Source organism: Astyanax mexicanus, chromosome 1, assembly GCF_023375975.1.
Source record: "Astyanax mexicanus isolate ESR-SI-001 chromosome 1, AstMex3_surface, whole genome shotgun sequence".
Lineage (NCBI taxonomy): Eukaryota > Metazoa > Chordata > Actinopteri > Characiformes > Acestrorhamphidae > Astyanax > Astyanax mexicanus.
In genome coordinates this window covers 87,562,674-87,579,796 of record NC_064408.1, presented here as the reverse complement: position 1 = coordinate 87,579,796, position 17,123 = coordinate 87,562,674, and the positions used below count along the sequence as shown (strand labels likewise).

The 17,123-nt window shown below is 36.0% G+C and overlaps 1 protein-coding gene across 2 annotated transcripts in view; it reads left to right on the top strand.

Annotated features, from left to right (window-relative positions):
- Positions 1–337: 337 nt before the first annotated feature.
- meis2b (Meis homeobox 2b) overlaps positions 338–17,123 on the top strand; it is a 28,642-nt gene continuing 11,856 nt past the window's right edge. For both annotated transcript variants that reach the window (XM_007252939.4, XM_015606810.3), the window contains exons 1-7: positions 338–663; positions 1,907–2,106; positions 3,841–3,985; positions 5,094–5,144; positions 5,419–5,469; positions 5,574–5,714; positions 9,723–9,837. In XM_007252939.4, coding sequence (XP_007253001.1) covers positions 646–663; positions 1,907–2,106; positions 3,841–3,985; positions 5,094–5,144; positions 5,419–5,469; positions 5,574–5,714; positions 9,723–9,837 — 721 coding nt within the window. In that variant the 5' untranslated portion in view covers positions 338–645. The remainder of the gene's footprint in view (positions 664–1,906; positions 2,107–3,840; positions 3,986–5,093; positions 5,145–5,418; positions 5,470–5,573; positions 5,715–9,722; positions 9,838–17,123) is intronic.

Below are 17,123 nucleotides of genomic sequence, written 5' to 3'. Positions count from 1 at the left end.
ACTCAAACATATAGCTATAAATAGCAAAATCAGAGAAACCAATGCAAAAACTGAAGTGGTCTCTTCATTGTTTTTTCCGGAGCTGTATTTTGATTTTCTCTATCACCGCTGTGTTGATTATTATGCTGTTTTTTTATTCTCTGTAATCATTAATAATGCCTAATTTTTTACGCTTTGTTGTTGTGGTTGTTATTTTAGCATGGTATTAGTTATGAGATGAATTGGCGCGCACTGTTGCCGCGCTCTGATTGGCTGCGCTGCCTCCTCCCCGCGCGCGCTCGGGGTCCAATGGCCTCCCGTGCTCAGTGCGCGCCGAGAGAGACGCCGATCAAAAAGAGGGAGCGCGCGTGGAGAGCGCGTGAGTGAGTGTGTGAATGTGTGTATAGGAGTGTGTTTAGGAGAGTGTGTGAGAGACTGAGGGGTTACGACCACGCGGACTGATCCTCTGCAGCATGAGCACTGACACAGGCGCGCGCACGGCACGGACACACACACGGCGCACGAGCCTCTGGAGCTAAGATACACACACACAACCACATAAACATCACTGAGGACTACACACTTACACTGACACACTTACAAACATACTGACTATACTGAACTGAACTTAAAGATATTAAACCTGATCTGCATCAGGAGCTGCACATGCTGATGGCGCAAAGGGTAAGATTTATATTATATTATATTATTATTATTATTATTATTATATAATATATTATATTTTGCATGATTACATATTACACCATGCATATACATTTGCATATACAATATACATATTATATACAGTAACAGAAGTGTTTTACATTATCATGTAAAATAAATACATAAATAAATTCTATGTGATTAAACAATTTGACAATATTTTTTTTCCCATCCATGCTGTACTAACTTTAACATTATAAGCATATTTTATTATTTTCTAGAATTATGATATTATATTTGTTTAGACTGATTATGATCTTTATACTGTAAAAGCAAATCCCCATGAGTGTGGTATAATATATTGTACTTAAATACTACACCTATACTATTCATATACTTTAATATATATTGCAATGCTATATGATAATACAGTCAGCAAAAATATGACACTGTTATGTATATTGTATTATTTATTACAAAAATATTATGTTATAATATATACTTTATTATAATTATGCTGTAAAGCACTAGTTTGCTAGATAGTTTGCGCTAAATAGTATTATATGTGCATTATTGTAGGCTATAACAGACACTGTAAATATATTTGTTTTATATTTGTTTGTTTAATCTAAAATTGTTGCTATATGATGACACCATACTAGTGGTAGTGCAGCATTGCTTTAGGTGATAAAAAATACTATATTTTGTTACACTATATGTGTTTTTTACATTATATTTTGACATATGGCTATGCCTTAAATTTACAGGTCCACTGATTTATACTATGCTTATATATAGAGTATAATACTAATACTGTGTATTATACCATACTAGAGTATGGCGCTATATAGCATCCATAATCTCACTATATTAAACTAATTGTGCATGACTTTATACTTTGTTTTTGTTTTTTATATTGTAACAAATGTGCCTTCATAAAGTATATAAAGTGAAAAGTGCACTATATTATACCACTTTTACTATATTAAAGTAATGTATATTACTATAATAAAATGTAGTACTTTATTAAACATTGTATGTATTTTATTATTGTTATTATTGCTTTATGATTTCTCCAGTTTATACAGTATCTTGTATTATGAACAGCACATTTTACATTATTCTGCTGAGAATACTGAGAACATTGTAGACAAGTGCTGTCGATGAAAGACATTACATTATATTATATTATAATTATACTGGCTAGAGTACAGTATTGCATAATATACTGTCTTTATAGATTGATTGTTGTCATTTCTTTCAGTACGAGGATTTAGGGCAGTACGGTGGAGTAGATGGAGTGGGGTTGTATGCGGACCCCCACGGCCCGCGGGCTCTGGGGCACCTGCACCATGCTCCCCCACAGGGCCACTACGGCACACACACGCCACACAGCATTATGGGTACGGGCATGGGTACGGGAATCAACGACTCACTGAAGAGAGACAAGGACCACATTTACGGGTCAGTGTATTCACTAATCAATCACTAATCAATCACTGGTCAATTAGTTTCCACACGTTTATTCTCAGAGTCATACAGAAACGAATAGTGAAACAGTCCTGTGCATATTCACTGTTCACACACACAGTTATGGAGTGGTACACACAGGTTTACGTCCATGCAGCTTTGTGTTCACGCACTGCGGGTGTAGTGGCTGCAGGAGTCAGAGTGAGTTTAGGAGTGAGTATATGTGGTAGTAGCAGTGGTGTACATGTAAAATAGTAAGGGGACACTACAAGGTTTTAGACATAGTTTAGACTGTTGCTAAACTGATGACTGTTGTTTAAACTGATGGTTATCAAACCATTTGCTTAATACAGAAACATTGAATAATGGAAACGCAACCGCACAGAGAATCCCACCAAATTAATAACCAAATCATCCATTTATAAAATAAGAATACAGCAGATTATTCCACAATGATAGAAATCATTAGCTTCACCTTATGTGTAGCTTTCTTTTGTATTTTTTTCACAAGGAAGACATTTTACATTTACTTCCATAAAAAAAAATCAAGCTTTAAATATAACAAAGCTTTTCTTCAACCAAAAAATGTAATTCCTTAAAGGATACATTTATAATCATAGTAATAATAATAAGAAGATGAACAACAAAACCAATAAGAGGAAGAATTGTAAAATACTGTCCTCATTAATACTTTTTGAGGCAATTATGATACTGTGAAAATCTTATACTGTTGCACCCCTAATGCAAATTATTGGAAACTCGACCAAGTTCAAAATCTTAAATAAATAAAAAAATAAATAAATAAAAATAGAAATTATTCAAATAAATGAGAAATAGATAACAGACTATTAGGTTAAGTGTATGTTTTAGTACACTGTAAATGCAATATATATGTACTTAAATCTAAAAAAGTGGTTTATGAGAAAACTGCTAAATAATACAATATGCTATAATAAACAATGTAAATATGTTTTGTGAGACTAAAATGAGATTAAACTGCCAAAAAAGAAAGAAAGGAAATTCTTCAACAGATTATTGGTAAAGACTGCAGTTCTATACCATCTGAATCCTTAAAGGCTAACACTTGGTTTAAGGGTTCCTCTTTCTTCTGTAACCTTTTATAAAATTGTTTTATACAGTACCTGAAAGGGTTCTTCATTGTGCTCAGAATAAAGTGTATTGCTGCATATTAGGGAAAAAATTATTTAGATTTTTGCCATATTTCACTTTTTGACAGAATGTAAATCTGGTAGTTTTATTAACACTGTGAAATATCATTATAAATACCACAAAATTACATTAAATTACAAAAAAAAATTACAAAAAAAATTTTTTTTTATCTGAAAAGGTTCCTTTTTCTGTACCTTTTTGGGGTTTGTGTATGTGTGTGTGTGTGTGTGTGTGCACAGCAATAGTACAGCATGTTTTCATCCAGTCACTTGCTGTTGAGTGGTAATAGGGAATGGATGTTTAATACAAAAATATATATTCAATAAGTAAAAATGCTAAATAAAAATAGTTAAATGTGATGTAATTCAGTGTTTATTAGTTAAATATGTACAGTATTGTGATGATGTTTCTGTTTTTGTTCTCCTGCAGACCCCACATCCCCTACCCCCTACCCCCCCTCCCTCCCCCCGCTCCCCTGCTGCAGTGAGGGGTGGTGGATGTTGTTATATGTGAAATATGAGCAGTAATAACAGTACTATGTTTTGGGTATCTGTGCAGTCACCCCCTGTTCCCCCTGCTGGCGCTGGTGTTTGAGAAGTGTGAGCTGGCCACCTGCACCCCCAGAGATCCTGGAGCAGGAGCCGGAGGAGATGTGTGTTCCTCACACTCCTTCAACGAGGACATCGCCGTCTTCGCCAAACAGGTAACAACCATAACAAACTGTCACAATTATTTTAACTCAGTGTCAGAGTAAAACCTTGTATGTCCTGAAATGTTGACTATACAGGAATGAAAAACCTTAAAAAGACTTTCACTGGAAAACTGTACTGGATATTGGAATATTTCTATTGGTAAACTTGATATGACATGGTAGTACACTTGAAAGAACAAAAAAAAAAATGTCAAAAACTGTACACGGTAGAAATAGAAATAAGACTATGTACTCTTTCATTTATATATTAGAATGTGGCAAATATATTTCTGCAGATCAAAATACATCAAGACAGTTTATTTGAATATCTGAATTTAGCATGGAAAATAATAAAAACAAAGAATAGTGTGGGCCATTACTATGTTTGTATTTTGTTAATATCGTAGATATATACAAAATATGTTTTAAATATGCAAAAAAGGCTTTTGCAGTTAAGCATGTTCAGTTATCAGTTCTCCAGACTAAAAAAATGCCTAAAATAATTTTTCTACAGCTGTAATGCTATTAGTTGTTTGAACTTTCTTGACTATATGCTCCTCCTCCTATTACAGCAATACTAGCAAGCTGATTAGCTCTATTTTGAAAGTTGTTACTTTATCTGTAAACAGACTGTGCACTAGGCATTAGGAAAACTCCCAGTCAAATCTTAACCTGCAAGCGTTATTCTCATAAACAACTCATACCCGGTTTCACTGCACACAGATTCCCCATTCTGAAAAGGTCCTTAAATAGGTTTAATCTCCTCCCTTGTGCTATTTTTTTTACCGTCCCTGGGACAGTGTAACCATGTTAGTTTAGAGTTATGTAAATGTCTTTTATTTCCATGGATGTACACGCCTTTTAAATATATATTTCTCATTTTAGGACTGAATTATACTACTGAACCTTTTTTGTTTATTTTAAACACTGTAAAAATGAATCTGTTGTGTTAATTTTTGCCCAAAAGTTAAAAAGATTAGACTTACATAGATTTACATTTTAGATCAGTTTTACAGCTGATGTTGAATTAATGCGAATAAAAATATTACAAATCCTGTTTTATAAGATTGTTTAATGCATTTGTTTGTAATGAGGTTTGTGTATATTTATTTCTCTTTAGATCAGAGCAGAGAAACCTTTATTTACGTCTAACCCAGAGCTGGACAATCTGGTGAGAATTTCCATACACTTTACAGCAAACACACCAGAATTGTTTAAATTTTCAAAGTCTTCATTATCTGTCTGTAGAAACAAACAGAGCTCTTCTGTTCTGTTGTGTTCATTTGTTTTTGTTTTATCTTATAATGTATCCTTGAAATTAACAATTAAAATAAGTGAATCACAAAAATAAATAATCACAACTGCATAATCACCATTATGTTGTGTAATTCTTTGTAAATTGAGCTCATCCATGTTTTTTTCCCCTGTGCATTTTCCTCCTGCAGATGATTCAGGCCATCCAGGTGCTGCGGTTCCACCTGCTGGAGCTGGAGAAGGTGGGTGTAGATCATGATCATGTGGGAGTATTCAGTGTCAGTCAGCGTGTGTCGACTGGTGTGATTAAACTGCAGCGTTGTGATGCACTGATGTGTGTGTTCAGGTGCACGAGCTGTGTGATAACTTCTGCCACCGCTACATCAGCTGTCTAAAGGGGAAGATGCCCATAGATCTGGTGATTGATGACAGAGACGGCTGCAAGTCAGACTTTGAGGAGCTGTCAGGATCAACAAACCTTACAGACGTGAGCTATAATAATTTTAAGCTATTAAATTATTATTTAAATGATTTTAATACAACTAGAAATGTTTGTAATGTGTGTAAAAGTCTCTTTATTGCAATCTGTGTAGCTTATGTGCCTATTTATATTATTTTCAGCATGAATAATAATAATAATAATAATAATAATAATAGCAACAACAAATCCTGATATTATACTAATTTGACAAATATATCACAAAAAATGCCAAATGTGGTGATCTGGTGATGTTGAATTGGTGATTATGAGAATGAAGAGGATGATGATGTTGAGCATGATGATGGTAAATGTGATGAAGGTGATGGCAAATTGGTGATGATGGTGAAATGTTGATAAAAGCAAAGATGGTGATCAGGCAGTGATGGTGGTGAATTGTTACAATAGTGAGGATTGTGGGGTGGTGTATTCAACTCAGTGGTGTTAATGCTAAAGAGGTTATCATGGTGATGGTGAATTGGTGATGGTGATAATAATGGGGATTGTGGTTATGGTATTAATAGTGATTATTGTGGTGATGGTGATAATAGTGAGGATTGTGGTGATGGTGATAATGATGATTGTGGTGATGATAATAGTGAGGATTGTGGTGATGGGGATAATAATGAGAATTGGGGTGATGGTGATGGAAAATTAGCAATGTTAACGGTAATGATGGTGTTCATAATAATGTGATGGCAGTGAATTGGTAATGTTGATGTTAGTAAAGTTTGTGTTCATGGTGATGGTGATAATTGTGATTGTACATTGGCTAGGATGTTTGTGACAGGGTTCCTGCGGGTCCTTAAAAAGTCTTAAATTAAAATCCTGGTAATTAAGGTCATAATTTGCTGTAGATATTACATTTTCAGACGATGCATTTAATACAGGTGGAAAAACACAGTGGCCTATTGTAAACATCTAATGCAGGGAGAGAACTAACGTCAGCGGAGAGCTAGTTAATATTAGCGATGAGCTAGCTAACATACTGGCCTTACCGGCAAGTTAGCTATTGGGAATAGAACTAAGGTTTGGAGGTTTCCAATACAATAAATTATTTTTACCCAAAGAAATTATGACTTCATTTTTCTTAAATTATATTTATCGAGGTCTTAAAAAGCTCTTAAAAAACATTAAATTAGACTTTTAAAATGGTGCTAGAACCTGTGTCATGTTTAGGATGATGATGTGAGTATTGGTAATGAGGTTGTGTGTGATGGTGAAAATGGGGATCATAATCATGGCAGGGATGATGGTGAGGGTAAATTAGTGATGATCATTGTGATGGTGCTGATACTGATATTGAATTGGTGATGCTGATGGTAAAGTATGTGATCATAATGATGGCGGTGTGTTTTTTTGTTATTAATTATGATAGTGATGAAGATAGTGATGGTGAATGGTTGATGGTAAATTAGTGAAGATATTGATGATAAACATGACGATATTGATAATAGTGTTGATGAGGAAGAGGAGGATAATGATGATGATGAAGCAGTGCAGGTGCTCTCACCGCAGCCCTGAGGATGTGTGTCTGTGCAGCTGAATGAGGTTTTGTCTTTGAGCTGATGGGATTAGTGCTGTCCGAAGAGGGGGGCCTTAGTGACCCCACACACAAACAGCGGGCCTTCAGACTCTCACTTCAACACAATCACCTCAACACCCCCTCACAGCAACACCCCCCCCCCCCCCCCCACACACACACACACACACACAGACAGATAGCAGCGTTGAACCAGTGTGTATTGCCTTTAGTAATATCATAGATTCTTAAAATTGACCTTTTTGTTCCTGATTTTGTGACAAATTATCTTAGGAATCATCTTTAGATCAGTATTGTAGTTAATAAAAATGTTAGATAAGTAGTATTTGTCTTAATTCAACCTAAAATAGTCACCAGAACAAACACTTAATAGTTTAAATTCAGTTCATTCAGCATTAGCATTTTTTTTCTTATGTTCCACTGTTTTGGTTAAAAATGTGTTCATGTTACACATTTTAATATTTTAATAATTTGTACTCTTATTAATGACTTTAATAATCCAGTGTACATTGTTAAAAGAGAAAAAAAGATAATGAATATACTATCAAGTTATTAAACTGGGTTAATTAATTTCAAATAAATACGTAGAATCGAATATAATAATGAATTTGAGGTTTTATTTTTGATGAATATATTCAATTAATTTGCTTCTTACCACATGAGACAATATTTTATGTTAAATGGATGAATCATGTTTTTACAGTGTAAAACAGTTCTGTATAGACTTCAAATGGTGTTCTTTAATAGTAGAATAAGTGGTACTATAGAGGACCATTTACAAATGGCCTTCCACCAATGTGAAGAAAACAGGCAGTGTAATCAGCCAAATTACTAATTAAGCCCCCAAATAAATGAGTCCTCATGGTTACTTTAATAAAGAGCCATTTAATAGAGGTGGACTATTTTTTTTTTGTTAAAATAAATGAAACAGAGGTGTTTAGATATTCCAGCTTGAGTAAAGAAGCATTTTATTGATGTTTTGTCGTGGAGCTAATTAAGTGTGGGAGGAGCTAGGCCTTCAGCTGTGTTGTAAAGGTTGGGTTGACGTGAATTCATGCTTTTATATGACTCTGTTTTGTGACATTTATAGATTAAATGAAGTGATGGATATGATCACAGCTTTCATCAGCTGTTCTTTTCTTCTTTTATTAATATGTGTTTTATTAATGAGTGAGTCTCACTGGGACACACTTAAAATGATGTGAATTAGGTGTTAAAGAGACGTCAGGCCCTCTGAAAGACTGCACACACACACTTACATACACATACAAGCACAGTAACTGCTGTGCGTCTTAATGAGTAAACAGTGAAGGGTCTTGTTGGCGCAGTGTTTATTGTGTGTATTGTTTGTTGGAGCGTATTCTTCAGGCCATCAGGCAAACAGCTGACGCTGAGGGGCTGGAGGGTCCGGCCTGCTGTTTGTCTTCGGTCTGAGCCGTCTGAGTACCTGAGTGTGTGTGTGTGCATGGGTGTGTGGGCTGCTGGGATATAAAGCTGCTCTGCCGATCGCTAGTGTGCATTTTCACTCAGGACAACCACCAGAGAACGTCTCCTGGATCTTTACTCAGCGTTGGTTAGACTTCTGTGTAGCTTTGCTTTGCCCCAGTTTAAACTGGAGTCATACTGGTTGTGTAGCTCATCTGGCAGCGGACATTTGTGGACAGACACAATGGTAACTCAACTCCTTATACACTAGAAATCATATATACACCTGTTACTTAGTAACATCTGAAGAGTTCATTGCATTACTGAACATAAAAATTAGTCTATTGCACCAGAAAGTGATTCCCTATTGTTATGTGTGAAATAACACTTTAAAATGTTTAAATGTTTTTTTCTTTACATTTAATAATAATTGCAGTAGGTTTATATTGTGTGGAAGCATTGCAATTTGAACAGACAAACAATTGCTTCAATATACAATCCTAGTACAATTTTTTTTCTAATTATTTTTCTAATTATTATTTATAAATAATTGGATAACAGTAACAACAGTTTTTGAACCATATTAAGAATTGTTGCCTTCATATAGCCCAGATTGACTTTTAGTTCTAGTCTACAGTATAGCTATTTTGGTCTGCCTTCTTACTCAAAATTTCTACTAGCAACAGACTGTTCCAGTTTCCTTCCTGTCTGTGGCAAGTACTGTTGATTAGACCTTGTCTTGAATTTAACTGCTGTGTCAACACTGCATCAACACAGGACATTAGGTTTAGTCCAGGCTTAAGCTGAATCAGGGCCCATAGAATTAACTCTGAATCTCCCAGTGGGAAATAAATAACATTCTTATGGTTTAATGTGAGATAATGTAATTGTGGATAATTTCTTTTGGTCTATTTACCACAAACTGTTCACAAAACGGTTGTTGTTTAAACTGGTATAATAAATTAACGTTTTTTTCATGACTTTATTGTCAGTGTGAGGCAGACTGTGATGGATCTCTGATGTATCTACTGTATATTTTGTCCTTCCAGAACCCTGCATCCTGGAGAGATTTGGATGATGCCCACTCCACTCCCTCAGTCGGGACCCCAGGGCCTTCCAGTGGGGGTCTCGCTTCACAAAGCGGAGACAACAGCAGCGAACTGGGTGAGCAAAACCTGTAGATTTCCTCCTGAATCTTCTACTAAAAGCTGCTCTCTCTTATAAAGCCTTGCTTTCATCAGCTTCAGTCATCATTAGGGTTGTTTCATTCCCTTTTAAACTGCTGGCCTTTGTTTTGTTCACTGGTAATTGCTCTCCATCCACTGCTAATTGCACTCCTTTTGGTTTTTGTGTTGAACAAGAGGGCAGTTAATTACAGTTAGCTCATTATTAGCTGCAGTTTTGTGTGGAAAGCACTAAAATTTAAGCTGGAACAGATGCAGATGCACCTAAATGTTTGTCAAAGAGGTGGTTTACTCAAAATCACAGAGTTGTTTTCTTGAAAGAAATTGTTTTAAAGTCTCAGTTTAGAGTCTCAATTCTAGTTCCTGAGTTTTGCAATCAACAGGATTTTTTTTCAACATGTTTCCAAACTAATTGTCCACTTGCCAAGGGGCTAGGGCTCTAGTTCTGTTCACCACCACAGTGAACCATTCCACCTTGGTAAATCTTCTAGAATGGAATATTTTACACCAAACTCAGTCTGAATTTATTCATTTCAAACCACACAAAATTCACTTTTAATTGAACTGTGACTGTTATCCTGATTGGCCACTTAACCAGTGCTTGCAAAATTCTGTAACTGAAACAGATGATCTAGAATATCAGCAAGCCTTTCCTCCTGTTCTGGCTGTATTTTGAGTAAGAAGTGAGTCTGTATCTGATTGGTTACCCTGGTATTTCATGTGTTAACTGGATCACTTTATTCCAACTCTTTTTACAGCAGTTATTTTAGTTTATTTGTCACAAAATTGCATTAGAATTGAAAAATAAGAAGGTTTAGTCCAGACTGTGACTGTATTTTCCTTCATGTACAAATGACTTGACAGATTTGAGTACCATAAATTAATTGATGTGGAGTTGAGTTGAGTATGTGTATTGCAGGTGCTAATGTGTGTGAAGTGATGTGCATATGGAGCCTGAAATGCCACCATTAGCTCATATTTTGCAGTAGAGGAAATGCGTTTATGGCTTGTTTTTGTTGCTGTGTGTAGCTAACGGCTAACGGCCTCAGTAAAAATAGTCTTATAGACCGTTTTGGCCTCAGAGCCCATCAGGCATCAATGGAACGGCTGCAGAGGAGAAGAATGGGAGGATGCTTTGCAAGACAAGAGCAACTTAGATCAGAAAGAAAGACTGAAAGAAAGCTAAAGCATGCTGTTCATCCTTTATCTCCTGCTAATAATACAAACACACACAATGACACAAATGCTTCAGCTAACTTTAACTCGGAGCCCCTCATTCCACACATTTTACCATTTAACACTGTAATGTTGGGTATGACTGCAATGCTATGGTAGAATAGACTGTGTGTGTGTGTGTGTGTGTGTTTGTGTGTGTGTGTGTGTGTGTGTGTGTGTGTGTGTGAGAGCACAGAGATGGAAAACAGTCTTAATTGTGCTTGTTTTATTGTAAAGATATATATTTTTACATTTTTACAAAAATGTTTGTGCCTTACCCAGTTTTTATTTATTCTTTAAAATAAAAGCCATTTTTATAATTTTCATACATTTATTAGCAACACTTTATAAAAAAACAGATCCTAACATAGTTTTGCAGCCTAATTTTTACACAATAATTTGCCAAAGACTCTTAATCAATATGTAATAGCTAAAAATTTATTAAAATTATTAGCTATTACATTATATACAATTATAATTATTAGCCATTTACTTAGGGACATTTTTAAAGTTTAAAAGTTACAAATAATTTGATTATTTAACGTTTAATGTAACAATGTAAATAAGTTAGTTGCATTTTGTATGTATACTTCTACTTTGATCTTGCAACTTTATAATATATTTATAATGTATTTATAAACACATGTATGACTCATCCATTTAAATAAGCACATACAGTAAAATAATTAGCCATTGAAATAGAAACATTTATAATAATATTTAACTACAAATAAGAAGCTAACAGTAGTACATTTATTAACACTAATTTCCAAACTGTCAGATGATAATTAGAATACTGTTTTAGGGGCTTGTTTTTAAAGTGTTACCGTGCGGGTGTGTGTGCTTGTGCTTGTGAAGGGAAGAGCCTGGTGTGATTTTTAAAACCACAGCAGGGACACTCAAGGCCTGTGACCTTTTGACCGCTAAGCGAATGTATTGTATGGGTTTGGGATGGGTGGGGTTGTAAGGGGGGGAGGGACGCCCCCTGCAGGCCCCACAGGACGCTACACTACTTTAAACAGGAGCTTCAATAGAGGAAGGGCTGATCAGAGCAGAGCAGGTCAGGAGCAGGGCTAAAGACTTCTAACCTCTTTATCATTCGTAAAGAGCGCAGAGTAAACAGTGCTGAGCCTCAGAAAAGACTGAGAGGTCAAACAGCAGTCACTGCTGCCCACGCCCACGGATTAGCATGACAGATCAGAGTGCCCACCTACATATATATTTTTTGCTGGGCAGAAATAAACACTTGTAGCTGTGGCTAAGTAAATTAATTTTAAGAACTATAACTGCAACAAAATACTAATCATGGTTTTATTTGGGATAAATATAACAGTAGAAACCCCCAACAAATATAAAAGTTTATCTATTTAGCAAACAGTGCTATGCCAAAACTCTATAATAATAGTAGCAAAATAATATTGCTATTATCACAATATGAGAATAAAATTTATTTTATTGTGTCAAACATTTTTATGATATTGTGTACTATATGATATGGAACAGTTGGTGGTTTGTGATATGGTGAAAATTACATTCATGACTGTGATTGAGAAAACATATTATATATACATTATAAAATTATATATATATATATATATATATATATATATATATATATATATATATATATATATACACTTATTTGCAGAAAATGAGAAATGGCTGAAATAAAAAAGATGCAGAGCTTTCAGACCTCAAATAATGCAAAGAAAACAAATTCATATTCATAAAGTTTTAAGAGTTCAGAAATCAATGTTTGGTGGAATAACCCTGGTTTTTAATCACAGTTTTCATCCATCTTTGCATGTTCTACTCCACCAGTCTTACACACTGCTTTTATATAACTTTATGCCACTCCTGGTGCAAAAAATCAAGCAGTTCATCTTGGTTTCATGGCTTGTGATCATCCATCTTCCTCTTGTTTATATTTCCTCATATATTTATGAGGTTTTCAATTTGGTAAAATCAAAGAAATTTTATTATTATAAAAAATAAAAAAAATATTTAAATGTTATTATTTAAATATCCAGTATGTTATGTTTTTACATGTTACATAAATAAATACTGATACTTTAGCATTTAACTTTTTTATGGTTTGATCATACATTATTATATTTCGAGATATGCATATCGAGAAATGTTTTTCAGTCATGTCGCTCAGAATTAATCTCATCCATTAAATTACGTACAGAATTTTAATAAAACAGTCGGATCCCCCTTTAATTTAGTGTTTACATTAGTAGTATGCGGTAGGACGCAGCTCCAGTGGCCCTGTAAGTCTGATCTCCATGTTTCCGTTACTGTGGTTTGATCCAGAGGGAGCCTCGAGGTCTAGCGTGTGTGTGAAGTGTGTGGTCGGGTGTGTGTATCCATGGTTTTCTCTCGGCTGCTTTGCCTCCAGCTCTCTCTCTCTTGTGGAAGCAGCGGTTCACCTTTCATGTGGCACCCCCTGTGTGTGACATCACCGCAGTGTGTGTGTGTGTGTGTGGGAAGCATGCAAGCAGGAGAATCCCAAACATCCAAGCGCATGCAGGAATTCCACGCTTAGGAATGTTCGTCACAAAGACCTGAGGAAAAACAAAGGGAAGTGAAAGGAAAACCCCGGAAAGCTTTTGTGATTTTTAGCTGAAACCCAGTGTGGTGTCAACAACCCTCAGATACTGCATCAGAGCATCAGTGTTCACATACAGCAGGCCTGCTGTCATTCTCTGTAAATCATTTCTCTGTGGTAGTTTTAGTATAACAAGCAGTGGGACAGGGAAGAAAGTGCAGATTGTAAATATCATTGTATTTTTAATTACAGTTAGACTTGCGTTTATATTCTCATCATGTACATTTTTAATATTTTTTATGGAGAAAAAAATATATATATTTAATTTTCATAATGAAAAAAAAAAACATCTGATACTGAGCTGATGTAATGAATAATTATGTGATTAATTATGAAATTATGTTGAGTAGTAAAACAGTAGTACAAAGTAGTAACATTTTATACAGCAGGATTCCTGTTGTTGGAATTGTCAGTGATTCTTCTTCATATTATTATTATTATTATTATTATTATTATTATTATTATTATTATTATTATTATTATTATTATTATTATTATTATTATTATTATTATTATTATTATTATTGCTGCCATCACTGCTACTATTATTGCTGCTACTACTACTACTACTACTATTATTAATAATGAGAAGAAGAACTAATAACTGCTTTATTAGTAAACAAAAACTTTCTTGCTTAAAGTTTATAACATAATAATATTTTAAATATAATATTTATTTATTTATTTATTTATAGAATTATAATATCCTATATAATAATATATATACACTTTTTTTTATTATGCCTTTTTTGGGATGCATGAAGCATTTGCAGTGTGACAAATGCACAATATCAGCAAAATAAATTGAAAATGCTAACTATTAATAATTAGTACAATAATAATAATGTAAACTTGCACATCATGGAGATAATAGCCCTTGAACTGTAATATTTACTGTATTTGTAAACATTTGATTTTTTATCCACCTCTGATGATCTGATGCACCACAGGGGAGCGATATCTCCCCCCAGCAGCACATAATCAATATGCTTTAAGGGAAACGATTAGCGGGAGTAAAACAGTGGTGTGGTTTGCCCGCACAGTGTTCAGGAATATGTGTGTGTGTGTGTGTGTATGTAATTATCCAGGCTGTTGCATCTGGCCGAGAGTGTGTGTGTGTGTGTGTGTGTGTGTGTGTGTGTGTGTGTGCGTGTGTTTGTGAATCATTTCTAACATTAAGCAGTACAGCCAGTGATAGATTGAGGTCGCGCTGAGCTCATTAGGCAAGCAAACAGGATTTGGTCTGTGATGCGTGCGGGGTGGCGCTCATCAGCCCTGCTGGCTTCAGGACACACATCTATCTGCATCCATCTCCTTCCCCGCTAAGCAATCTGACAACCTCACGTCCAGCTCGGCTCAGCCAGCCTCAGCGCAGAAAACACACAGCCATGGCTGAATACAGTCGGATCTTCTGCAGCCCCGCTGCAGCCACTCACACACATCTCAGTCCTTCAGGTTCTCCCAGGTTCCCTCAGAAGCTTCTGTAGGCCATCATCTGTCCTTTATACAGGTTAGCATTAGGTGTTCATATCATGCATTATATTCCTGCCTCAACAAAATTGATACTACATATGATACCACAGCAGCCTTATATAAACACCAGCGCAACCACTTGGGATCGCATAGCAAACCTTTAACAACTATATGATATGCCATAGCAGCCACTTGGGATAGCATAGTAACCAATTTATAAATATCTGGGACACCAATGCCATAACTGATGCTCCAACACAATTTAAGTGGACCTTATCTCACCAACCACATCGCGACACACTTGCAACCACCTGAGATACCACAGTAGTCAGCTGTTTACACCAGGGAAACTGTTTGGGATGGCATTTCAACCACTTAACAACCACCAGCGATGCCATATCGGGAATCTTGTAACACCAGTGCAACCATTTGTGATAGCAGAGCAAACACTTTACAACCATCTGAGATACCATGGTAGCGACCTACCAACACCTATGCAGCCAGTTAAAATACATAGCAAACCCTTTAAAACCTTATGGGATACCATAGTAGCAACCTATCAACACCAACAGTACTACTAAGCATAGCATAGTAACCACTTATCAACCATCTGAGATACCATTGCAGCCCCCAGTAACCACTTAGCAAAGCACACTCTTTCAAATGATGACCCAGGATGGTTGAAATGGACCAGAATTTCACTTCAGTCTCACGTTGTCTTGTCTTAAATTGTGTAAGTTGCAGTAGTCTTAAATCGTCAGTCTCTGATCGACATGTGTAACTAGGAGCACCGGTATGTTGTCTGTTCGTACTCCTTCACTGTGTACACTGATGACGTTTGGCTGTAATGTGATTATTTGCCGGACTCTCTCTGTAGCAGTCCGGTGTGTAGTGGTGGGTGAAGGCAGGCAGTTCCTTCTGCATATCTTGAGGTGCTGTTTTTGCTCCAAATGGCCCGGGGGCATGCTGTAGCTTTTTCTCCCTGCAGCACGGCGCCCCCCTCTGAGAGGCGCGTGCGGAGCGGGGGCTTTAAACCCAACACCGTCACACACACGGGAGCACGGAGCCAGTTGCCAGGGAACAGTCAGAAACGATTAGCGCCGGGCTGGACGTGCCCCGAGGCCTTCCCTTTCTGGAGCAGCAGAAAAAAAAGGGAAGGAGGGGAAAGAGGGGGCGGAGGGGCTTCCTCAGACCCTCAGACGTAATGAGCTTCTTTCATTCTCTTCTCTTTCACTCTGTCTTTTATCTTTTTTCTTTCTTTCTTTCTTTCTTTGCTTCTGGTCTTATTCCTTTGTTTCTTTCCCTTGTTTTTCTTTCCATCATGTTTTTCATCTCCACAGTTCTGTCTCCCTCTCTTCCTTGCTCCCTCGTTCTTCTGATGACAGTAGAGACCGCAGTGTTATGTGTGTAAAATCACTGAAATGATAAAGTGAGGGTCAGTAACAGGTCAGTGTTGTGGCCATACTGTGCTGTGGTTTCTGGAGTTATTAAAAAAGAGTATTGATTAAATCATCTCAGACGTTTCCCACAGTCCACAAGATTGTAACAGACCTGATTGCAACCATCTGGTGAAGTTGTGTACAAATCTGTGGGAAATATCATTAAACTGAAGGTGGAATATGTGGTTTATGTTTATAATGCATAATAACCTGTAAATGCTAACAGTTGAACCAGTTTAAACTTATTTTATTTCAATAATACAAATATGACATTCTCTTTGGTGTGTATATTTTCTGATATCTGTATTCAAATCAGAAGAAACAGAACACATGAAAAGTACAATAAAAATTCATCCCTTCGTTTGGGTAAAAACTGAGATGATACAGAGTATATATTTTGAGATTTTTCTCACATTAGACCAGCCAGAATACAGCCTGTGGCATTTCTCACCCTCGCACTAAATTTAGTGCATTTACTTTCATAAATATGGACAGAATTGTTCCATTTGATGTTTACTTGATGAGGCA